Source organism: Gymnoscopelus braueri (genome assembly GCF_963280865.1).
Source record: "Gymnoscopelus braueri genome assembly, chromosome: 4".
Lineage (NCBI taxonomy): Eukaryota > Metazoa > Chordata > Actinopteri > Myctophiformes > Myctophidae > Gymnoscopelus > Gymnoscopelus braueri.
In genome coordinates this window covers 58454794-58481880 of record NC_137605.1, presented here as the reverse complement: position 1 = coordinate 58481880, position 27087 = coordinate 58454794, and the positions used below count along the sequence as shown (strand labels likewise).

Genomic DNA, 27087 nt, shown 5'->3' with positions numbered 1-27087 from the left:
AGTTCAGATCTAGTAACTGCCAATGTTAAACAAAAAGTGAAAGCAAAGAGGCTCACAGTAAGAGTTCAGGTTTCAAGGTGTAGGTGCCCCAAGGTGTACAGTAGGTGCCCGGACGAGCCAGCGATCCGGGCCAACAGAATAGTATTTTATGTTACCATAACAAACACACTCACGCAGTGGTGTAAAGTAACTAAGTACATGTATGTACTCAAATACTGTACTTAAGTACAATTTTGAGGTATTTTTACTTTGCTGGAGTATTTCCAATTTTCAATACTTTTACTTCTACTCCACTATCTCTCAAAGACACATTTAGTACTTTTTACTAAATTATTTGAAAACTGTATTAGTTACTTTGAAGAGTTTGAATATTATTACAAAACATACATTAACAACTTCAGCCCTATATATACTTTGGGTGTTTGAAAATAGCGGATCTACAAGCTCACAATGCGTCGCAACGTGTTGTGAGCTTGTAGATCTGCTATTTTCAAAAGATTTTTATACATGACGAAGTTGGGAAATGCATGGGACATAATGAGTGCTTTCACTTTTGGTACTTTATATATATAAAGTATATTTTGATGCCAATACTTTTGTACTTTTACTTAAAGTACATTTTGAACACCGGACTTTTACTTGTAACAGAGTATTTGGTACCGAGTATTTCTATATTGTGGTATTGATACTTTTACCTAAGTAAAAAATCCACGCACAGAATCAGTGTCTTGTACTACTATTAGTAAAACTAGAAGGCAGAATGCAGACCTCATCTGACCTCATACTGTCAGTGTGCACGCACGCACGCGCACACACACACACACACACACACACACACACACACACACACACACACACACACACACACACACACACACACACACACACACCCCACACACACACACACACACCACTTGTTTCTTTGTCTTATCTTCCTGCAACAATAAAGAGGATTCTGAGACACCTCTGAAGGGAGGGAGGTTGGGAGGGCGGGCGGGAAGGAATGGGTTGGGTTTAAATGTTTACAGCAGCATGAATGTAAGGACACAAAAGTGAAAGCAAAGAGGACAGTCTAACAGCAGTCTGCCAACATGAGACTCCTGTTGTTCTCTCTGACTCTGCTGTACACAATGACAGGTAATAAAAAAAGCTACTTATTTTCACTAAACACTAGACATACATTTTGGAAAGCAAAATTTGTATAGTGATTGCTAAATATTCCAGAATCACAGAAAATATATCTTGATTGGCATTTTTTTTTTCATTTGGCTAATGCCATTGTTTGGTAAGTTGATGGAATTGATTGATGGATTGAATACTTTATTAACAGTTTGCAAATAGTACAGGGGTACGATTATACAATGATGCTAAAAGGATACCAAAAAATTACGCTAAGGGCTTGTTTCCATTGTGGTCCTGTGTATTTAATTCATCTTCGGAAAGAGAGTGCTCTGCTGACTGAGCTTCCTAGGTACACATCATGTTAGTTCAGTACATGGATTTAGTGTGAAGAAATACAACCTAGCAAACGTGTATTGTTTAAGAGAGCCTTTTGTAGAGCCTTATATTTCACTTTCGCTTAGTCTCTTGCATTAGTCAAGCCACTTGTTACTGGAACTCTTAGGCTAAAACTTTTATCTCTCCTGTCGTATATTGGCCCTTATTTCCTTATATTTTATGAACAGTATGCAAGTCAAAACCAGATATAAATGATAGAAGTTATTTTACTACAGTCAGGAGTAGCCATGTGTTGTAGACAGACACAGTCTAACTGTCTGCACTTCTGGGCTATTCAAGCACATGATGTTAATGTTGACATGTTGTTCAAGAGGAAGCCTGCTGCCAGGTGTGAATGGTGATTTGCATCTCTATTGTTAACCTGATGACATCAAGCCTAGCTTCCTGACAGGCAGGATGCATACAGATAGAGACACTGATCAAAGGACTTAGGTGGGGGGCTCTCACTGACCCCCACCCACCCGCTTGTATTGTAACGTGAGCTACCTAGAGTATAAGAGTTGACTGTAAAATGTGACTTGTTGTGAGAGAGTACTGACCACGCCGTGAGGCTGGGGGAGCTGAGGGGCTCCCTGCCCCTGGTTCTCTGATATGATGCTGTTTGTTGTTGTTGAATGAATGATTCTGAACATGGATCCGGACGTCTCTTCTCCTCTACTTTATTACAACCAACCAGCCTGGCAACCCGCAGTTTACTGCCTCAAATACACAACACTCCTTATAACTCCTTAAACACATGCATGCTCATAATGCAATCTACAGTTGACATGAATTAGAGAACTGAACATTTTCCCTGTTCAGTTTATGTCCGTGCAGAGACTTGCAGAGATGCGGCTGCAGAGAAGGAAGTGGTTCTCTGCCAGGAGGCATAGGCTTGTGTTTGAAGGTCACTGACATAATATGCATGTCATTTGTTATTGACCACATCCTGACTTCTCATGCTGTTCCCACGACACCCTCGAGTCCCCAGTGTAATCACTGGTTTCCATAATGAGCCCATGGGGTGTTATAAACCTCACTTGTTTATGCGTATGTTTATGTCCTTAAATTAATATCAGCAAAATATTAACAACAGCAAATAGGAAAGAAATGAATAGAGAGAGATTTTACTTAACTGTCATTTCTGGAGTGGAAAAACAAAAATGAGTGAATGAATGAATAAATAAATAAATTGTGCATAGAACATGTAAGGGTCCTTTTGGAACCCCTTTAAAACTCATTCACTGCCACAATTATTGCTGGCCGCGTTTGCCCACTGCCAGAGATTTTTCATCGAAAGTACTCAGGAGCCGAGATACAGAATTTTAAAGTTTTAAGTTAACAAGGAAGTGGATGGGAGTCTAGATCTTTAAACAATCATATCTCCTTGGTCTTTGGGTCAAATTTGAAAAAAAACGGAAAAAAAAAAATTACGTTTTTTACGTCAGTGGCAGGATTGGTAAACGGGAAAAAATACGTTTTTTACGTCAGTGGCAGTGAATGAGTTAAGGAATCATTAGAGTCCCTGGAACACTTTGAGAACCACTGTTAGTGGTTGGAAGAACTTGTAGATTCAGTTCCCACTAATAATAAAATATGTTGTCAAATGGCACAATATTAATAAATTATGTTTGTTTTCTTTCTTTCTTTTTTCTTTCCTATTTACATCTAGCTATGAATGCAGAACAGAAATTCAAGGAGAGGAAATTGCCATTTCACTTGGGAGACAATCTTCGGTTCCAGTGTCCATACGGAGATGACTCGAGTGCGCAGAGATTCTTCTGTAAAGGAGAACATCGATCCAGCTGTCACCGAGTTGTGAACACCACGAAACACAGAGCCCTGGCGACCAGCGGGAGGTTCTCAATGGTGGACGATCTTGTGCGGAGGAATGTGGCGCTCAACGTCTTCGGTCTGAGAGGGGAGGATGCCGGGACCTATTGGTGTGGTGGTGCGAATGATTCTGAAGGAACACCTGTGTTCTACAACAAACTGCAGCTGACCGTAGGTATGTTATCACAATGTGTGCCTCTGACTGCCATTTATACAGTAAGTGCTGTAAGTCAACTCCTGACTCTCTCAATTCAATTCAAAGGGGCTTTATTGGCATGAGAAAACAGATGTTTACATTGTTAAAGCAAATGTGAACGAGGACAATCCAAACCAGTGGTGTAAAGTAACTAAGTACATTTACTCAAGTACTGTACTTAAGTACACTTTTGAGGAATCTTTACTTTAATGGAGTATTTCCCATTTTCAATACTTTTACTTTACAATACTCCACTAAATCTCAGAGACAAATATTGTAGGCCTACTTTTACTCCACTACAATTATTTGTCAGTCTTAGTTACTAGTTACTTAGATTTAGATAATTATCACAAAACATACATTAACCACTTCAGCTCTCTCTATATTTCGGCCATTTGAAAATAGCAGATCTACAAGCTCACAATGCGTTGCGATGCGACGCATTGTGAGCTTGTAGATCTGCTATTTTCAAAAGATTTGTATACATTTTGAACTTGTTAAATGGTACATTCTGCATAATGAGTACTTTTACTTTTGTACTTTAAGTATATTTTGATACCAATACTTTTGTACTTTTACTCAAGTCAATTTTGAATTCCGGACTTTTACTTGTAACAGAGTATTTAGCACTATTGATACTTTTACTTAAGTACAAAATGTGAGTACTTTTTCCACCACTGATCAAAACTATGACAAGTATGTACAATCAAAAGGGAATAAAGACATGTCTAAACAGAGCTGTCACATTGCAACAATAGATTTTGCATGTCACTTGGCCTGCACAATCTCTCTCTCTCCCTGTTTCCTAGTCTCTCTATACTGTTGACAATCAATAAAGTCAAGAAAAGACCCCCAGCCTACGGCATACTCAGTATGCTGCCATGAACAAAAAAACATGCATGCCCAAGCAGGCTGTGTGTATTTCTCTAGAAGGAAAGATAGAGATGATAATGAGTAATGTGTCTAACCTGTTTGGCGAGGTTAGGCTACTCACCATTCTTTTTCTCACCTTTCTCTTATGAAAATCACAAAAACGATTTAGAGCTAATTTCACCCACTGTTTTACACTTGTAAACCTGCAGTGGTGTAAAGTAACTAAGTACATTTACTCAAGTACTGTACTTAAGTACAATTTTGAGGTATTCTTTTACTTTACTTGAGTTTTCCAATTTTCAGTACTTTTACTTCTACTCCACTACATCTCAGAGGCAAATATCTCACAACAATTATTTGAAAACTTTATTTACTATCTCGATTATTATTACAAAACATACATTAACCATTTCAGCCCTATATACATTTCGTCCATTTGAAAATAGCCGATCTACAAGCTCACAATGCGTCGCGATGCGACGCATTGCAAGCTTGTAGATTGGCTATTTTCAAAATATTTTTATACATTTGAAAACTTGTGTAATGGGACATCACATTCTGCATAATGAGTACTTTTACTTTTGGTACTATAAGTACATTTTGATACCAATACTTTCATACTTTTACTCAAGTACATTTTGAATTTCGGACTTCTACATTGCAGTATTGATACTTTTAAAGTAAAAAAAATTTAGTACTTTTTCCACCTCTGCAAACCTGTGACAATAAAGCTGATTCTGATTCTAACTATACAACCTACAGATCAAGAGTTATCGGCCAAAATGTTAAACTGACTGTTATAGTGCCACCATGAGGCTGATTTGAAACGTTTGAGCAAGAGTTTTCTTCCTTGGCCTACTGGAAGTGTGCGTGCAATGTTTCTCACCGATCAGCCCAGCGGTGCCGGAGAGTAACTGTTCACCGACAGAGACAATGAAGGCAGCTCTCCTACCGGATAATACCGTCAGGAGAAGGCGTGCTCTACTCAAGGGGAGTCTTGAGAAGTAGTCTCTTGAGATTAACTGGGTGCAAATTCTTGAGAATACATACAATAAAGGATTATCCGCACTCTCTTCAGATATATTCTTGATTTATTTTTAAAGATGAACAGCCGCAGCAGACAGTCTATCTAGAGAAACGGACGCGTTTCGGCACGTCGGCCTTCCTCAGCGTTTCAAACTAGAATACATCAAACAGGAAGTGACATATATAGCTATGCACAGCTGATTCTCATTGGTGAATATAATTCACTTACCGTTCATAATACTATCAATGTTTACATTAAGCATTAAACATAGTATTTTTTTTTTTAAAAGATTCTTAAAGTTTCCACAAACACCACAACCAAAACAAACGGTTCATAGAAAACACTTCATAAAAAACAATTCAATAATTATTCTTCATTCAATCCCTTTGGGAATTCTGTATTTAGGGAATGGATCCAATAAGCCTCCCTTTGTAATAGAACCCGGTCTCTGTCCTCCACCTCTTCTCAGAGGGTAAATACTTCTAAAGAGACCGGGCACATGGACGGACAGGGCCGAAAACATAATCTCTGATAAAGACATACTAACTAATGACTCTTTCTGTGCCTTTCTTGACCTTACAGAGAAGCCAAACATTTCGGTCAATCCACCAGGAGATGTTGTTGAGGGCAACCCAGTGACTCTGAACTGCAGCAGTGATGCCAAAGCTAAAATCTACACCTGGTACAGAGGAAACAGCTCTACGTACACAGGTGCTCAGTGGGTAAAGGAGGCTGTGTCTGCAGACTCTGGAAATTACACCTGTCAGGTGACGACAACACATTATGGATCCCAGATGTCAGAACCCTACTCCTTAAATGTTCAGCGTAAGTAAACTGAGTGTTTGGATACATGTTTCATACTGTTTGACAAACAGTTATGGCTATGCATGAGCAGACATACTGTACGGTTGGAGTTGTCTGGCAGCCTACTGATCAATCCCACCAAAGTTCATGAAAATTATGACAATTAAATTAGATCACATCCCATATTGGTTAAAAAGGATTTTATTGTCAAATACAGGACGGCTTCGTATGTTATGCGCTGGCTGGAAACCCTAACCTGGGAGAACAATTAGCCTATACAATACACCCTAGCATCAATATTTAGGGCATGCCATTATAAGCAAAAATCGTAAAAAAAAAAAGCTCACAATTCGTCACAACGTGATTCGTTGTGAGCTTGTAGATCGGCTATTTTCTGAAGATTTTCGCCAAACTGGCATAATGGCTATTTATGTTTTTTTTTAAATGTTATATAGGGCTAAAGCCAGTGGTTTTCAACCTTTTCTGGATCAGGGACAACAAAAAGCGCCCACCCATCTGACCACTTATTTTAATCAATCAATCAATCAATCAATCGATTGTGTTCTGGCTTGGATCAATATACTTTAAGTTCCTATTTATCACAATGAAAACTCATTTTTCAACAATGTTTTAAAGAAAACATACCATGCGAAATTTGTTTTACATTATTATTATGTATATTGTTTATATTAATGTTATTTTATCAATAACATGTTTTGCCAATTATTTGGGAGCCCACTTGCAATATCATCACGGCCCCGGCCCCGGCCCACAAGTTGAGAACCAGTTGCTTAAGTGATTAAGGAAGCCAATACTAAAATCATAAACACTGGATGTATGATTATGGTTATGGTTAAGTGCTGAGTGATGGAGTGGTCAGACACAGGGGCGTAGCACCAAATTCTGGGCCCTGGGGACAAAGATTCACTATGGGCCCCCCTATGATTTTTTTCTTTAAAAAAGACAAAAAATGACGTTTTATTTTTATTTTAAGGCCCCCCTTACCTAGTAACTCAGTCCCACTTACCCCCCCCCCCCTGTGACACCCCTGGTCAGACAGTAATAATAAACAGTATTATGCCAATACCTATGGCAGTGGCACAGGATTATAAATACAGTAGGCTACAGTACATTACTGACAATAACTTAATTTTCATGTGCTGTGTTACAATTCAAGATGTTATCTCAAAATGTTACTACGGTAGAAGTGCTGATTCAAAATGCCTTGAATCGTTTGCTTGAGACAAACCTTCCTCTTTCATTTAGGAGCTATCATAAAAGAATGTTTCTGAGGTCTCCCATGGTTATACCACCAGTTCAAAAAAAAATTCCAAATGTAATCCATAATTTATGAAATAATAATAATAATAATGAAATCATAGATGTTTTCTGCCAGTGACTGCACAGCAGTGTATTTCAGTCCTTATACTTATAATGCCATTTCTTTGTAAGCAGTGGAACAGAGTTCTAGACTACTTGTGGGACTGATTGTAGGACTACTTGTTGTGGTTCTACTGGTGATGATCCTGCTGCTCTTTCTGTATCATAGAGGTGAGTAGTACTATTAGATAGATTACATCTCAATTACAATCACCCAGCAACTCTCCATAAAAGATACAGAATACCATGGCACATTTTTTTTAAGGAATGTGGCCTTGTTTTTACAGGTCGACCTGATGGCAGGTAAGCACATTATTGCTTTATGTATATATTCTCCAAAATGAGAGTAGTAGATTTGTTTTGTTTGCTTCTGGCTGCTAAACATGTGTCTTTTCATTTATAGTCCCACTCCCCATGCAGCTGTATCCTACCATAAAAGTGAGGATCAAGAAGATCGCAATCTTTGAACCAATCATGTGGGCCCTTGATGCATTGATCTCTGCCAGGCCAACAGGCTAGTATAGGGCATAGCAGTGGTGGCCATTTTATGGTGCCACAGATAGAAAGCCCATTAATTTCCCCCATAGAGATTTCCGAAAATATTTATATATATTTTTTAAAGCCTGGAACCAAGCCATCCAAGCTCCTGTGGAATCATGACCATAATCTATGGCACCACAAAATGGCCGCCTCTGCTATGCCCTATAGGCAAGAGATTATGTTTTCGGCCTGTGTGTGTGTGTGTGTGTGTGTGTGTGTGTGTGTGTGTGTGTGTGTGTGTGTGTGTGTGTGTGTGTGTGTGTGTGTGCACGTGCGGCTATTACCGGCTAATCTTGTGAACTGCTCAAACAAGCTGCACCAAAACGTTCATGCACGATCTTAGATGCAATGGGATGGCTCATAAGAAGAAACACCAGGCCTCTCTCAGTCTTCACTCATCCCCAGCGCCCAGCGCCCACAGCGTCCTCGGCGGGAATCGAATGCAGGACCTTCTAGCTGTGAGGCGACAGCGCTACCGACTGCACCACCGTGCCCCCAGACTGTAACATCTTAAGCACCATTGTTACATATTTGTGTTCTATATAAGAGTTTTATTTATTGTATTCACTGTTGCACAGGCTTACTTGTCAATTAAGCCTGTGGGTCAGGTAATGCTTGCTTGAGTAGTTGAGGCTATTTGTCAATTAAGCCTGTGGGTCAGGTAATGCTTGAGTAGTTGAGGCTACTTGTCAATTAAGCCTGTGGGTCAGGTAATGCTCGATTGAGTAGTTGAGGCTACTTCTTAATTCAGCGTAAATCTGTGTAATTCAGTGTAAATCTGTGTGTGAATGTCGTAAATCAGCGTAATTCAGCGTAAATCAGAGGGACTCTGTCTGTCAACGTAAATCCAGTACCTCTTGTAAATGTTACAAACATCAGGGGAGATGTTTGATTTAAGGGTGGGGGTGTTACATATTTGTGTTCTATATAAGGGTTTTATTTATTGTACTCACTGTTGCATTGGTATGCACCATGACATGCATTCACCCAGCTCAGGTCCTGCTGTGAAGGAGACCTGGCTGCCACTGATTGGCTAGGCACCTTCAATCATCCTGGACCAATCACTGAAGAAGACCTCCTATTTAAGAGCTGTGAGCAGCTGTGTGAATTTGCAGTGTGTTACATGCTGTCCTCTGAGTGCTGGGTTGCAGTAGGGGTGCTAAAAGTTTAGTAGCCCTCTGTGCTCTACAGGTGCCCACATTTTGAGTTTGTGAACCTGCTATTTTTCTGTTGTCCTATAGTTTCAAACGCAACCCTGTGGTATGTATTACAAACCACCAGTGCCAGCTTTTTGTAAACAAACCTTTTGCCTTATTTAGATTAGAACAGATTAGTTTAGATTCTCATTGTACTTTTGTTTTGATGTAGGTTAGGATAGTTAGAGGGTTAAAAGTAAGGATAGGTAGGTTGTTTTGTTTATTTATTTGTTTGCATCTGGGGTTTGTCCATTATGTAAAATTCAAGTGCATCCATTGTAAAATGCTGTATTGAAATTCCTCTTAAACTTAAAAGAAACCAAAAGAAGGTCATTCAATAAAACAACAATTCGCTTTTCAACCTGATGTCACGGTCCTTTCATTCCCTAGACTAAGGATCGTAACAACCATGGTGGTTGAGACTTGGTCAGTCCTTTGAATTCTGCAGGGGGGGTGTCACCCTTCAGATCCTGAAGGGTGATCAAATTATTAAGGAATATAGACGAATATAGACAACGAAAGCCTAATCGAGACATTGGCAAGGCCCCTTTGAAATTGAAATACCAACTGACATTCTCCAACCCTGAGCAGAGGCTCAGCGGCCTCTGGGCCAAAGTGTGGTGAAAATAACAGCACATGTATGCAGACAAGACAGAGAAACAGGAAAATCACATCTCATCTTGATTCATGGTGTAAGCATTATGAAAGCTGTTAACAATTTTCTAACATTTTCCAAAAATAGCAAAAATAGCTGATCTACAAGCTTACAACGCGTCACTTTTTTATTACAAAGCCTAAAAGGCAAACTATCTATATGTTCCAGTGCAAAAAAACACAATTAAATCGTTAATTATTTGTGTGACAATTAATACATTTTGTAACCGTGACAACCTTAATTGTAGTTAAACTGTAATTACTTTGCTGTATATATATTCACATTATATACTGTATACCCTGTACGCTGTTCTAACATCCGTTATTATGACAATACTTTTTTACTTACATATCGTTGCTGTCCAGCAGAAACCAGCTAACTCCATTTTTCCTCTTTTGCATTTCTTTCCATAAATCAGGGCCATTGAACACCCTTTACGTCTGTGTGTGACTGTTGATTAAAAAAATATTGAACAAAAGTTCAAAAGTGCAACTGACAAAACCAGCTAACTCCATTGGATCCTCAAACTTTCTGCTAAACCAGCTAAGTCCGCCAAAGGGGGTGGAGTTAGCTGGTTTTGCTGACTCCAGGCTCCACCCCCTTTTGACCTCCAACCTCATTGAGAGCTTGGAGGTGCATTCAGCTGTTCTTATCAATGATGAACAAAACCTCCTAACTCCACTTTTTTTCTTTTTGTCATTTCCTGAAAAATGAACATTTTGGAGTTAGCTGGTTGCTGCCGGACAGCAGAGATAACTCAACTCAACTCAACTCAAAATGAGTACATTAAACATGTCTAGCTCAACCACAGTGCTGTACAGGTTAAAACAAAACAAAGCAATATTATATGAAATACTAGAAAAAGTGCTCCTCGGAGCACAGGTCTCACCCAGGTCAGGTAGGCTATTGTGGCCTCCTGGTAGCGCTATAATAGGCCAAATGTGAAAAGGGTGCCATTTCTTCTTAGGCCTTGCATGACAATCGGACACCGACTGTATTCATGATTTGAGGCATTTTGTTAAAAACATTTGTTTTGCTAAATTAGACCTGCTGGTGGCGCTATAACAGGCCAATGTTAAAAGGGTGGCATTTGTTCCTCAACATGGTTTGGATCAAATTGGAAGGAGTAGTATAAAATTATGTGTTTTAAAGTCGGCCTCCTGGTGGCGCTATAAAAGGCAGATGTGAAAAATGCAGGGCAAAGGTTTTTCCTTGACCTCTAGGGAGTGTGCATACAAAGTTTTACACAGATCGGTGCAGTTATAGGTAAAAACACGAATCGGCCTGTTATAGCGCCACCATGAGGCTGATTTAAAACATTTCGAATGGTATTTCTTCCTCGGCCTAATGGAAAGTGCGTGCATAATTTCACGGAAATTGCATGCTGTGTTCATGATTTGAGGCATTTTGTTCAAAACGGAACACTCCTGCAAACTTTGGAAGACATTTTTAGCCAATCAGGATGGAATATGAAAAATCTGAAAGACCCGTTTCGTTTAATGACTATAGAGATACTGTGTACCGATTTTTGGACAAAATCTGAAGGAGTACTCTAAAAAAATATGTGTTGCACAAATCGGCCTCCTGGTGGCGCTATAACAGGCCCATGTGAAAAATGTGGGGCAGAGGTTCTGAATTGGCATCCAGGGAGTGTGTGTGCACAGTGGCGCTGTGATCAAGCCAACGGTGGCAGAGATTAGCTGGTCACAGACGGACGGACGGACACACGGACGGACGGACGGGGTGGAAAACATACTCTCTCGCCAGCCTTTAGGCCTGGCGGAGACAATAAGCATTTCATGTTATCTTTAACAATTGCACGTGTATTCATTGATGCAGTCATGTTGTTTGCGATGCACTTTAAATTAAGTCTGCATGAAGTGAGCCTTGAACCGGCAACCTTGCGGTTGTCAGGCAGACGCTGTAGAGAGAAGCCATTGGACCGATGGACCTGAACTGGTGAAAAAGGAGATCACACAGATGATACAGTTTCACGCAAATAGCTGAAGAATCCTGGGTTTAAGTGTTTTTCAAACTGCTCAAAATTGCGGACAATCTAAGGGCGGAGCTTACTGGTCAAAGTGATAGATGTGTTCCTCATGAGTCAAGGCACAAGTGTAAGCAAGTTTCACGACTTTCGACCAAACGAGGCATGAATTTTGCTTGTTTAAAGTTTGCATTTTCAAAAAAATGCTATAGCGCCCCCCTTTGGCCAATTGGAGTAAGTGGTAGATTGGTTTCAGTGATATTTGGAATGACCCTCTACATTTCGGCACGGTTTCAAAGAAATGTGAGTCTGCATGTATGTGTTAGGGGCAGATGAATAATTTTCATAAAACTGCAATAGTTCAAATCTATCTCCTCCTGGGATTTTTGAGTAATCTGCACGAAACATTTTACACATGAACTTAGGACCTTTGCCTATATATTATATATATATATATATATATTATATATATATATTTTCATATAATTCAAAATGGTGGGATATCTAAAGGTCAGAGGTCAAAAGTCAGACCACGAAGGTTGTCGGGCATGAAGAGCCGCATGTGTGTATCGAAGTTTCATGGCTGTAGGTCACACAGGGCATGATTTGTACCTGTTCAAAGTTGGCACTTTCAATTGAGTGCTATTGCGCCACCCTTTGACGAATGAGTGTGAGAATGACCCCTGGAATGACCCTCAACATTTCTGCAAAGTTTCAAAGAAATGTGAGTCTGCATGTATGGGTTAGGGGCAGATGAATAATTGTCATAAAACTGCAATATTCATTGGCTCATTAAAGCTTCACTTTTTTCACTTAGAAAAAATCCGCCCCAACGTTTTGTCGGCACAGGTCCAAAGTTCATGTGTAAAACGTTTCGTGCAGATTACTCAAAAATCCCAGGAGGAGATGTTTTTCATATAATTCAAAATGGTGGGCGATCTAAAGGTCGGAGGTCAAAAGTCAGAGGGTGAAAGTTGTTCAGCATGAGGAGACGCATACGTAAAAAGCGTATGCACGGTTCAGCCAGAACTGCGAAAAGTGGCAGAAGAAGAAGTGACAGAATAATGCCAATATCAAAACAGGGCCATGCTGGCAGCCTGGCCCCGTAATGATGACAGTTAATTTAGCGTAATGCATCACTTGTTTATGTGTTTTTATAAAAGGGGACTCATTGAGGTGTTATAAATGAGCATGGAGGTATGAGTGCCTGTTTGTTTAGTTGTACAATACTGTGTCTGTGCATGAAAGCATGTTGATGAAGGTTGTGTATGCTCTCACGCAATGCCAAGACGGTCAAAACAAATACCTGATGATTGATTGGACGATTTACAGCTTTATCTCCTCTGAAACCAAACAACCAGTCCTGTCTCTGCAGTCAGGCTCATGACCTGCCTTCCCAGCTGGCACTCGACGAGTACAACGTTGTCCCAACGTTGTACTCCAACGTTGGATGACGTTTGTCTGACGTCATAACCTAACGTTGGTTAGACGTCATAACCTGATGTTGGTTAGATATCTTAAACTAACATTGATTTAACGTCAATCTCTGATGTTATGTAGACGTTGATTAAAGGTTAGACTCCCAACGTTGGATACCAGTTGTATTTTGGTTGTAAATGAAAGTTTGTCTGACGTCATAACCTAACATTGGTTAGACGTCATAACCTGACGTTGATTTAATGTCAATCTCTGATGTTCTGTAGACGTTGATTAAAGGGTAGACTCCCAACGTTGGATACTAGTTGTATTTTGGTTGTAAATGAAAGTTTGTCTGATGTCATAACCTAATTGGTTAGACGTCATAACCTGACGTTGATTTAATGTCAATCTCTGATGTTCTGTAGACGTTGATTAAAGGTTAGACTCCCAACGTTGGATACCAGTTGTATTTTTGTTGTAAATGAAAGTTTGTCTGACGTCATAACCTAACGTAGGTTAGACGTCATAACCTGATGTCAGCTTGACATCTTAAACGAACGTTGATTTAACGTCAATCTCTGATGTTATGTAGACGTTGATTAAAGGTTAGACTCCCAACGTTGTATACCAGTTGTATTTTTGTTGTAAATGAAAGTTTGTCTGACGTCATAACCTAACGTTGGTTAGACGTCATAACCTGATGTTGGTTTGACATCTTAAACTAACGTTGATTTAACGTCACCTGATGTTATGTGGACGTTGATTAAAGGTTAGACTCCCAACGTTGGATACCAGTTGTATTTTTGTTGTAAATGAAAGTTTGTCTGACGTCATAAACTAACGTAGGTTTAGACATCATAACCTGATGTTGGTTTGACATCTTTAACTAACGTTGATTTAATGTCAATCTCTGATGTTATGTAGACGTTGATTAAAGGTTAGACTCCCAACGTTGGATACCAGTTGTATTTTTGTTGAAAATCAAAGTTTGATTGACGTCATAATATAACATTTGTTTGATGTCAATCTCTGATGTTATGTAGACGTTGATTAAAGGTTAGACTCCCAACGTTGGGTTTTTGTTGAAAATTAAAGTTTGACGTCATGACCCAACATTGGTTTGATGTCAATCTCTGATGTTATCTTGAGATTGTATTTTAGTTTGTATTTTAGACGTCGTTTGTATTTTATGACAAAATGACAAGTTGAATATGCAAAACATCAAATGGCTGTCAAAACCAACGCTAACCTCACATCAACTCCCAACATTAGACAGACGATGATGAGAAAATGAGAAAATAATAGTTAACACAATTCACAAAATAAATCAAGAGTGATTTAATTATCACAAACTGGGCACATCTTTTTTTCCCCCTCGTACAAAACAAAACAAGGCCCACAAAAAGGGCACACTTTAAGTTTGTACAAAACAGTCATTTCTTTTCTCAAACAAGGCCCACAAAAAGGGCACACTTTAAGTTTGTACAAAACAGTAATTTCTTTTCTCAAACGAGGCCCACAAAAAGGGCACACTTCAAGTTTGTACAAAACTGTGATTTCTTTTCTCAAACAGGGCCTACACAAAGGGCACACTTCAAGTTTGTACAAAACTGTAAAAACACAAAAAAGTAAAGTAAACACAAAAAAACACAAGGAGCTAGTGCAATAAATTACTGTGCAAAACAAGGCACACAAAAAAAGGCACTTCAAGGGCAACGCCCCTTTGGTAGAAGTTTGGATAGTCACCTTGCCATGATGTAACTCCAAAAGGGGAACAAGAAATCTAAAATAATTGCCCCAGTGATTAGAAATTGTTAATTCAAAATATGCTCCTCATTGACTTACCTTGTACAGTAAAACAACTCTCAAAGTCACTCTTTTAGAACATAAACAAACACAAACTAAGTTGATTCAGACAATATAGAACATCACCAAACCCAGTACTGTTTGTTTTTTAAATGAAAATGTGAACTTCAAGGTGATTTTGCCATTTTTATAAGGAAGAAACCCCGACTGGATCTGTGGATCCGGATCTTCAAATAGTAAAATCTACAGGAAGTTAAATTTTTTTGGTTAAAAAAGAAACAGTACTGGGTTTGGTGATGTTGTATATTGTCTGAATCAACTTTGTTTGCGTTCGTTTGTGTGCTAAAAGAGTGACTTTGAGAGCTGTTTCAATGTTCAATGTAAGTCAATGAGGAGCATATTTGGAATGATGAATTTCTAATCAGTGGAGCAATCTTTTTTTTTTCTTCTTGTCCACCTTTTGGAGTTACATCATGGCAAGGTAACTACACAACCCAAACCTCTACCAAAGTGGCGTTGCCCTTTCAAGTTTTCATGTTTTTTGTACAGAACACTTTGTTGTAAACAAAAAAAGGAGCCAGTGAAATAAACAAAAACTGTGCAAAAAAAGGCCCTATTCTTTATTGCGGCCGCCTCCCCCCACCTTGTCTGGAGCATATTTTAGCATGTTTGCCATTTGTTCAGCGATATTGGCCTCAGTTTCGTCGCTGGTGGTAAACAAAAAAAGAAGCCAGTGAAATAAACAAAAACTGTGCAAAAAAGGCCCTATTCTTTATTGCGGCCGCCTCCCCCCACCTTGTCTGGAGCATATTTTAGCACGTTTGCCATTTGTTCAGCGATACTGGCCTCAGTTTCGTCGCTGGTGCTCTTCAGTACACTCTCTGTAAGACAGAGAAAATGGGCTACAGTAAACAGTAAAAACATTAAACTGCAGACATTCTATGGGGCCAAACATCAAAGTTAAAGGGATTTCAACTTTGGATGCTGGCTACATTTTGGCATTACAAATTGAAAGCCAGCAGATATATCAGTTTCAAAGACAACCATCCAGCATCTTTACACTTGAAAACATTGTGGGCAGCTGCCTGGTTATTCACAAGTGGCCACTATGTCAAGACATGGTTACTGGTTTTCACAAAACTACACTAAACACTGGAAATATGCTGTTTACCTATGATGACATTATAGAGGCGGAGCTTGACGAAGGCCATCTTTGTTCCCTTTGCTGCTCCTTTCATGTTGAATTGAGCCATGACATTGTTTGACATTACCCTGTGGATACAAAAGGCAAATTAAAAGTGATGCAATTACATTAACTTAAGACTAGTAGAGAACCAGGTGAGTACACGCAGTAGAAGTTAACACCAGGACTGCCAACACAAATGACATCACGCAATTTCCAAAGTTAAAAACCACTATTGTTTCAGTTTGGTCTGGTGTTCCCTTTGCGAGGTCATGTCTGATTGAATAGTTTAGACAGAACTGTAAACAGCACCAGACTACCACCATAAACAGTTACAAAGCTACAGGCCACCATTCACCCTCAATGGAAACCAGCTACATGCATCTTTGTGACGTCATGTCGCTGGCCTCCAGCTGCCCCCTGTGAACGCAGCATAAAAAAAGAATAGCACCGGAAAAGTCCTGAAGGGGTCAGGGCATTCTACACTTGTGTGACAGTGCTGTAGAAGGAGCGCATGCTGCGCATGCTGCAGCTCAACGCTTCAAGAGATGGGTCAAATGCAGAGAGCAAATTTCGCATACAGCAATGTATGTGACAAATAGTGGGATTGTACCTTTACTTAGCTTGTTTTGGGAGGTTTGGGGCTTATTTAGTGACATTGAGAACAAAGAGGTGCTAGTACAGTCAGAGGGGTACAGCTATACAGTCCTGACAGCCCTTCTGGACAAGATAAAAACCTGCCCAGAATACAGCCCAAATATGTAACCTCTTCTTTGCTAGCACTTACTAGGTCAAAACCTGCCCAGAATACAGCCCAAATATGTAACCTCTTCTTTGCTGGCACTTACTAGGTCATCAACTCTGACCTTTAAGTCATTTGGAAAATACAATGTCATGTCAAATGCAAAAATCTACTTAAATCCATGATAATATAAATGCTTGCTTAATAGCTATAAAATAACTTACTTCTCCATCACTCGACGGACATTGTCCTTCAGTTTAGTCCCACCTACCAGCGCCAATGAATTAACCTGAAATTAAGGTGGTTGAGAAAAAACAAAACAGATAATTTATCACCATGACTGCTTGAAGTTACAGTGAACAAAACACTCTACATTAGAGAACTGTCTACATTAGAGAACACTGTACTATGTTGGCAACACTTTGTTGATATTATAGGCTACTTTGACTAGAGATGCTCCGATCATGATTTTTCAGGCAGATCACTGATTACCAATCACTAGCAGTCGGTATCTACCGATCCCGATATTGCCGATCACCGATCAGTGTCAAATCCATAAATCCTTCTATTTATTGTGCAGCATTTAGATATTTAATTAATTATTATTCTTACACGACATTGTATATTAGAAGATGAGACAGTATCGGGAATTGACAACCGTTTATTGCTGATCGGCCCACTTTGATCTATTTACCGATCACAGCTGATATAGGCATTATCGGCCTATTGTGATCGGTTGCAGATCGATCGGAACATCTCTAACTTGTACAGAAACAAATAGCACCGTGGTACAGTACGCCAATGCTAAAAGGTATACAACAATAACATCCTGAGGACTTCCCATTGTGATTCTGTGTATTCAATTCAACAACAGAGCATCAAATATTAAACCTTAAATCTCAACATCTACTGTATTTACAACAACTACTGGTAGTCTTGCATAGCCAGAAGTGTCTCAGATCTCTACCTTGTACCTACCAATGTATTTGGTGATATCTAAATTCAATGTAGGCGCTACAACTGGGTGGAAACATTTGATTGAAAAACAAACTGCACTATAAAACCAATGCGAAGAGTCTGCAAGACAGTCTTTCATATTTGAATGGTATTAGGAATGGTTTTCAAAGCAGAACGTGTAATTTTGTTAGTTGAGGATTTCTCCACCATTCTAAATCATACATTGAATTTAGATGTTGCTAGATAGGACATACTGGACACAGACAACCCAAAACCAAAGCAAAACAGAATGCTACGTAGAAGTACAAAGATAATATTCATGTCCGAATGCCTGAGCATGGTGATCAACCCAAAACAGTCTTGACTAGGTACAGAGTAAAACTATGCACCCACTGCACACAAAAATGTGGTGGAAACAGTGCCTGCCCACTAAACCGAGATAGACATAAGCTTCCCACAGATTACATACACCCAATGTGAATTTGAAAACATGACAGACAAAACTCCCGTACCACAGCAGCAAGATGTGTGACCTGTTGTGATAAAAGAAGGTTAGCCAATGGAATACAACCAAACTAAAGTCTACAACTAACTATTGAGTGTCCTGCACTGTCTTTACAAGAGTAGAGTTCTTGACCTACTGCACATACTGCGCAAACAGAGCTGCTACCTTAATGCATTTTAAATCAGAGTCAAAATCAATTTTGTGACAATAAGCTTTTATACACTGTAGACTAGAGCATGTGATATAACGGTTTGAAATGCTACAGTCTTGAAACTGTTGTGTTACAGTTGCAAAACCTACCAGTTGCTGCCTCACACTGGCATCTGTGAGGGTTTGATTGAGGCTGTTCAGTTCCTCTATGGTTGTGACCTGTGCAGGTAGAGGGTTGCTGCCACTGGTCTCCCTCTCCTTTTCCAGCTTTAAGTCCGCCAAACCGTCTCTGATGGCCACAAGCAACTCCAATACTCTCCGTTGGAACTCTAAAGCATAGAAACAAATGATCATCACAATTACAAAGAGCACAACCATACCAACAACAGAGCGTGCGTGCGTGTGCGTGTGTCTTACTTCCTTCTTGCATAGGGAATGGGTGAGGGCGTCTGGTGGGGGTGGAGAGGACCCGTCTGTTGGGGGTGGAGTTGGGCCTGCGCGTCTTGCTTTTTTCTGTTTGATGAGACAGGCATCCATGAGGTCATTTGCTCTACTTTTCTTCAGTAGTAACTAACATTAAGTACAGGTTTAATATATCCTACAAATGTGACTTAGTGCCAGCTAGTTCTTCCAAAATGAAATAAAGCAAACTACGAACTTTTCTGGGGGGTAGTATTTGAGCCTGGAACATCGCGAGAAGCTGGCTCCGAGCCCCCTGGAGCATCGGGAGTCTCTGAACTTAAGGGGCCTAAAGAAAACAGTGATTATCACCTGAAATTCTAATATGTTGAAAGAAATTATCATGACAATTTGAGAGCACATCAATACCAACAACACAACTTAAGTGTGCGTGTGTCGCTTACTTTGTGTCATTGGGTGAGAGGATGACCTGGAGCTGGCCTCTGGGTGAGGGGATGGCGTGGAGCTGGCCTGTGGGCGAGGGGATGGCGTGGAGCTGGCCTGTGGGCGAGGGGATGGCGTGGAGCTGGCCGTCTTTAACTGCGATGTGCCTTTTTCTGTTTGAGACAGGCATCCATGAGAAGACCTACTCTACTTTTCTTCAATATTAATCACATTTGCATTTATCAAATATGACCTAGTGGCAGCTAGTGTTATTCCAAAATGAGAAATACAAACAATGATGACTTGAACTCCCCACCCACACAATCACATCCATTACAATGTTATATGTATGGACAAGCATATACCACTATGACCAATAAAACGTTTGACTTCATACTAACCTTTTGGTCGAACACTTGCACTTGATGCTCGTGCGGAAACTGGTAACAGTTTACTTGGAGGCTCTGGCACCAGCTTCTTTGGAGGCTCTGGCACAGGCTCTGGACTGCTCGCGATCAGCTCTGGACTACCTAGAGAAAACAGTGATTAACACCCAACTTTTTAACATCACTTCAGCTGTATTGTATATGAAACTTAGAATTTACTATATTCCTCGAGTCGTCAATATTGCTCCCGTCACTGGCATTTGTATCTTACACAGTCAATCAATCAAGTGGGAAGGAGGAACTGACAATGTCCATTGATGGGGTAACAAACCTGGATTATCTTCATCGGGTTCCACATCCATCTCACTGCTATCTCCATCTAATTGAGACACAGGTTGGCAAAAAAAAAGCTACAAAGTTGGCGTACAGACCTGACAGTAGCCCCGCCACAATTATTAATTGCCTGATGGCGGTGCCTGATCAATCCTCATACTCTCAATAACAGATCTACAAGCCCACAGTGAGTCATATCAAGAGCTTGTATACCGGGTATTTTCACCTTTTAACATGAAATTTGTTTTGTTTTATATTTAAATTATTGTCATGTCTGTGCCATGTTTTTTACAAAGCATAAAAAGCCAAACAGAAATGTTGCTTTTTATGTTGTTCAACAGAAAACAGTGAAATCGTTCAGTTATTCAAGTGACAATCAATCATCAAGTGTTAAAAATCTGAATATCGACAACTGCAAACTTAAAAAGAAAATATAGCTGCAAGCAGCGATAACACGGGGCCAGTGAAAGAGAGAGAGAGAGACATGGAGACTGAATAGATTGAAGAAAGAGAGAGACAAGGAAACTGGAGATGGAGAGAGAGAGACATGGAAACTAGAGAGAGAGACATGGAAACTGGAGAGAGAGAGAGAGATGGAAACTGAATAGATTGAAGAGAGAGAGACAGATCATCATGATCGCCTCAACACATTGTCGGGGACAGGGATCGAACCGGTGACCTCTGGACTCATAGGCTGCCTTTCTTCTCATTGAGCTAGAGATATGATAGTCCTGATAGTGTCTGTTGATATATATAAGTCTTTCCGTCCCTCATGGACCAGGCCTTTGTTTCGCTAACTACTCTAGATCACTGGTTCCCTAACCATCTACCGATAGAGAAATTGTATGTCTCCTCGGAACAGAAACCAGTGAAAGTAGCCGATCTACATGATGATGAGAGAGAGGCAGAGAGAGAGAGAGAGAGAGAGAGAGAGAGAGAGAGAGAGAGAGAGAGAGAGAGAGAGAGAGAGAGAGAGAGAGAGAGAGAGAGACATAATAGATTGAAGAGAAAGAGAGACATAATAGATTGAAGAGAAAGAGAGAGAGAGAGAGAGACATAATAGATTGAAGAGAAAGAGAGAGAGAGAGAGAGACATAATAGATTGAAGAGAAAGAGAGAGAGAGAGACATGGAAACGGAATAGATTGGAGAGAGAGAGCGAGAGAGCCATGGAAACGGAATAGATTGAAGAGAGAGAGAGAGAGAGACATGGAAACGGAATAGATTGAAGAGAGAGAGACACGGAAACATAATAGATTGAAGAGAGAGAGATGGAAGCAGAATGGATTGATTGGACATCTCAACCTATTGCCATTAACAGGAATCGAACCATTAACCTTTGAATTGACAGGCTGCAACACTACCTATAGTGCTATAGCTTTGTCCAGGCTGAGGTTGTCTGTTGAAGATAAAAGTGAACCAGTGAAAGCAGCCGATCTACAAGCTCAGAAAGAACGTTGCTATCTGAAAGGTTTTGAGATTGTAGATCGGCTATTTTCAGAATGAAGTATGTCATACATACTTCATACCCTCTCAAATAAGCATTTCAGGTTATCTTTATCAATTGCATATGTATTAAGTGACACAATTACTGGTAGTGTCTGTTGATATTTATAAGTATTTCCGTCCATTATGAACCAAGCCTCTGTGTCCCGAACTACTCTAGATCACTGGTTCACAAACCATTTACCAATAAAGGCATTTTTGTGTCTCCTCGGAACGAAAACTAGTGAAAGTAGCCGATCTACAAGCTCACAAAACGTTGCTATCTGAAAAGTTGTGAGATTGTAGATCGGCTATTTTCACAATGAAGTTTGTCATACATTGCAAAAACATACTCTCTCCAAGAAGCATTTCATGTTACCTTTAACAGTTGCACATGCATTAATTGAGAGAGAGAGACATGGAAACAATAGATTGAAGAGAGAGAAAGATGGAAGCAGAATGGATTGATTGGACGTGTCAACCTATTGCCATTAACAGGAATCGAACCCTCAACCTTTGGATTGACAGGCTGCAACACTACCTATAGTGCTATAGCTTTGACCAGGCTGAGGTTGTCTGTTGAAGATAAAACTGAACCAGTGAAAGCAGCCGATCTACAAGCTCAGAAACACGTTGCTATCTGAAAAGTTTTGAGATTGTAGATCGGCTATTTTCAGAATGAAGCATGTCATACATTGCAAAAACAGACCTTCTCAGATAAGCATTTCATGTTATCTTTATCAATTGCATATGTATTCATTAATACAGTCTTGTTGTTTGCAATGCACTTTAAATGAAGTCTCCACCAAGTGAGCCTTGAACCGGCAACCTTGGTGTTGTGAAACATTCACTTAAGCGGGAAGCCATTGGACCGACAGACCTGTTCCAGTGAAAACGGAGGTCAGACAGATGATACCATTTCACGCAAATAACTGAAAAATTCTGGGTTTAAGTGTTTTTCAAACTGCTCAAAATTGCAGACACTCTAAGGGCGGAGAGAGAGACATGGAAACGGAATAGATTGAAGAGAGAGAGACATGGAAACAATAGATTGAAGCAGAATGGATCGATTGGACGTGTCAACCTATTGCCATTAACAGGAATCGAACCCTCAACCTTCGGATTGACGGGCTGCAACACTACCTATAGTGCTATAGCCTTGTCCAGGCTGAGGTTGTCTGTTGAAGATAAAAGTGAACCAGTGAAAGCAGTCGATCTACAAGCTCAGAAACACGTTGCTATCTGAAAAGTATTGAGATTGTAGATAGGCTATTTTCAGAATGAAGTATGTCATACATTGCAAAAACATACCCTAAGTACCCTAAAGTATTTCAGGTTATGTTTAACAATTGCACATGTATTAATTGACACAATCATGTTGTGTGCAATGCAACTTTAATGAAGTCCGTATCAAGTGAGGCTTGAACTGGCAACCTTCAGGTTGTGAAGCACACGTTTAAGGGAGAAGCCATTGGACCAACAGACAAGAACCTGTGAAAAAGGAGATCACTCAGATGATACAATTTCACGCAAATAGCAGAAAAATCCTGGGTTTAAGTGTTTTTCAAACTGCTCAAAATTGCAGACAATCTAAGGGCGGAGCTTACTGGTCAACGTGATACATGTGTTCCTCATGAGTCAAGGCACATGTGTAAGCAGGTTTAATGGCTGTCGGCCAAACGAGGCATGACTTTTGCCTGTTTAAAGTTTGCATTTAAAAAAAAATGCTATAGCGCCCCCCTTTGACCAATTGGAGTAAGATTGGTTTCAGTGATATTTGGAATGACCCTCAACATTACCGCAAAGTTTCAAAGAAATGTGAGTCTGCATGTATATGTTAGGGGCAGATGAATAATTGTCATAAAACTGCAATATTCATTGGCTCATTAAAGCTTAATTTTTTCACTTATGGAAAATCTTTTGCACATGTTTGTCGGCATAGGTCCAAAGTTCATGTGTAAAACGTTTCGTGCAGATTACTCAAAAATCCCAGGAGGAGATAGGTTTGAACCGTTTTTCATATAATTCAAAATGTTGGGAGATCTAAAGGTCAGAGGTCAAAAGTCAGAGTGTGAAAGTTGTTGATCATGAGTAGACGCATATGTATATTGAAGTTTCATGGCTGTAGGTCAAACAGGGCATGAGTTGTACCTGTTCAAAGTTGGCATTTTGCTATAGCGCCACCTTTTGACGAAAGATTGTGAGAATTATTTCTTGATAGTTTTTCATGACCATCTACCATATGGCCAAGTTTCGTAAAAAGCGTATGCACGGTTCAGCCAGAACTGCCAAAAGTGGCAGAAGAAAAAAGAGGGGAACATTAAAACAGGTCCAGAGCTGAGCTCTGGCCCCGTAAATACCTGTATCGCAGTCTGGATAAGATTTTTTTTCTTCTGTCGTTTTGCTGGTAGTGGATCCTCATCATCTACAAGTTCTGCAGTACTGGTCTCAGCATATGCCTCACATTCTTCGAAGTCATCTATTAATCAAAGAAACAGCGTCAAGGTTTGTCAATACATAACAAATGGCACGTTAACCCATTGATGCCTGAGGCCGATTCTGGGAACGCCTTCTAGGTGCCTGACCTAAGGTTTCTGAAAACCTTAATTCTCATTCCAAAATATCCAAAAATATATATGTTGCTACATGTATAGCAATAGCTGATGAGACGCAGAGGGCGCGCCGGCATCAAGGGTAAAACAACGTATAGGTAGCACCCGAGTGCACGAAATAGATGCAACTACCAACCTGAATGAAACTTCACTTTGATCAAAGGAAATGTGCGCCAACCAAATTTAGGTTGACGGCGTTCAGCAAGGTGTTGTTTGGCATTGCTGACAGCCGGCCAATACACCATTTCTTCTGCCATATTCACCCAGGTGTTTGGCACCGTCCCTTCCACCTCACCGTTCCTTTCTCGCCACACCGCCTTTACCCACGCCATTCTAAAAAAAGGAGAAAAAATACACGAAAATACAAACGTAACAAATACATTAGTAAAGGGTGTCTAAAATTGACAACCCTATGATGCAATAGTCATGCTTCTCAGAAAGGCAACTTCTACATAAAACCTTTTAAATTTCCATTTGTACTTCCCCCTGCTAGGTGACCCTGCTATAGGGTCTATGTTCCTGCCCACTACCACACAATCTTTGGGTTCAACTGCACCATAGTGTATCCGGCTTTGTAGTGAGTCTATACCAGTGGCCACACACTAGGACCATTTAAAAGGTGTTACTGTATGTTTCAACCTTGCGGTCTTCAGCCACAAAAAGCTGTTTAGACTATTACACTACAAAAAAAAAAGTAATTACCCTTTGTTAGAGGTTTCGCTCCAGGCTGTGCAGTAAAGGCATAAGCACATATCCTGTTTGATAAGGTAGACAAGCCACTTTTCGATCCATTTCGCCAACTTCAACAAGCCTGCGCCCTTTCCGGACTCTCTCCAAGTTCCTAACGAATGCCACATTGATGAGCTTTGACTGACAAGGCACAGTAAAGAAGTCTTCCAGATCATCTTGAGCTATGACATGGCACATGAAACGGTCCTCCCCGTTTTTCTTGTACAAATGCAAAGTCCTCATTGTGCAAGAGGAAACACCCATTTCTTTCATTTTCCGAGACAAAATGCCAAGTCTTGTCTGTCTTCTTTCTGTGGCTCTCTGCACGCTCTTGTTCAACAAGTCTCTTGGCAACCTGAACGATGGGATTCTTGGCGTTTCTGACCATTTTTTTCACAATTTGTAGGTGATTCTCAAAAGGAAAAGCTGATATTTCATTGAGAGAACACTGGTAATGTATACAGTCATCAGACAAATGTCTCAAGCTATGGACATTATACACCACAAAAGCTGAAGTGTATATACTATCACATCTGTCTACAAAACTGCTTAAAAGCTCTGTTGCATATTTCATGTAAGCAGCACGTTTCTTCTCAGACGAGTCCAGGAGTATTGACACAGCAACTGTCAAACAGAGAAAGTGTTCATATACTTCTTTGCGCAACACCTTTTTCAAGACTACAGGTCCAGTGTATAGAAGGAACTGCCGAAGCTCTGTCGCTTTCCACCGAAGTAACTCGGTTAGAGGTCTTGGTTGGCGAGCAAATTCGCTTGGCATCTTGCCAGATAAAGTCACAAGCTGAGTTGAAATCGCCTTCACTTGTCCATGTGACAGTCTACATGCAGCCGGTCCTTTTCTCAAGAAGCACAGCAGCCTTTTCACAACACCAAGACATACTAGGTGCATGTAATCTAGAGGAAAGCCTGTGACACATCCAATCCCTATCTTGAGCAAAGGGGATACCCCAACCTGATGATCAACATAAACTCCATTCGCAAAGTCCTCATCAGTCCTTAACGGGTGGTCTCCCATGTACACAACTCTTCTGTCCTTGTATTCTCCCTTGACAATGCATCTTTCACAACTGTGATATCCAGTGTGTCCTTTTATTTTTTTCAAAAATGCTCGAGCTGGAGCGTCACAAACGAAGGCTTTGATACTCACATGGATTTCTTTACCATTTACACTGATGTAATTTGTCTGTAGTTTTGTAAATTCATCTAAAAAGTCCTCAAGAAAATCCTCAACAGAGTCTGGTTTAGATTTACCATAAAAAAGTGCAACTATAAAGGGGTCAAAGTCACTGAAGGAACACATGATTGGCCAAAACTGGTCAGTAGATGACTTAAAAGGATTAATTCCATCAACATTAACTATCAGGCGGACAGAGTTCGTACTTTCCAAAAAGTTGTGGTACTGGTTGAGAATTGTCTTTACAGAGGATGCGATTCCAAAGTACAAGTACTGGCCACCACACTTTTCCTGTGTCTGTATTTGACGGGGTGTTTTACATAATGTCCTGGAATCTTTTGGCACTTCTAAGCCTTCCTCCCTCAAAATACCAAGCAATTCGTTTAATTGAGGTCTTCCACATTTACTTTTTACAGCCCAGGATTGAAGCTTCTCTTGAAAGGTTTTATTTTCTTCTTTTTTAGACTCCGAACCTTGGTCACAATCACTAGAACTTGACGCTAATTGTCTGTATCCAAAATCTGAATCAAGTTCATCAGATTCTTCTCCTGAACTGCCGTTTCCCTCCACTGTTGAATCTATATCTGTCTGATTGGGCTCCTCTGTTGAATCTACCTCACTCTGACTGGGATTCACAATTTCAGAGACACTGTCTCTCTCAGGGCCTCTATTTTCACTGCTAGAGTCCACAGCAATTCCAGGGCCACTATCTTCACTGCTAGAGTCCGCTGCCGCTGCCATGGCTGCAGCTTTTTTAC

General features: G+C 40.2%; 1 protein-coding gene across 2 annotated transcripts; it reads left to right on the top strand.

The window, feature by feature from the left end:
- Nucleotides 1–1005: 1005 nt before the first annotated feature.
- LOC308084570 (uncharacterized protein) lies at nt 1006–9712 on the top strand. 2 transcript variants are annotated; one of them, XM_080427265.1, is made up of 6 exons: nt 1006–1137; nt 3170–3505; nt 6009–6251; nt 7686–7781; nt 7898–7913; nt 8014–9712. In XM_080427265.1, the coding sequence occupies exons 1-6, from the start codon at nt 1092–1094 to the stop codon at nt 8075–8077; spliced, it is 801 nt and encodes a 266-aa protein (XP_080283391.1). In that variant the 5' UTR covers nt 1006–1091; the 3' UTR covers nt 8078–9712. The 2 variants fall into 2 exon arrangements, with proteins under 2 accessions (XP_080283391.1, XP_080283390.1); XM_080427264.1 differs by having other exon boundaries at nt 7683–7781.
- Nucleotides 9713–27087: the final 17375 nt, after the last annotated feature.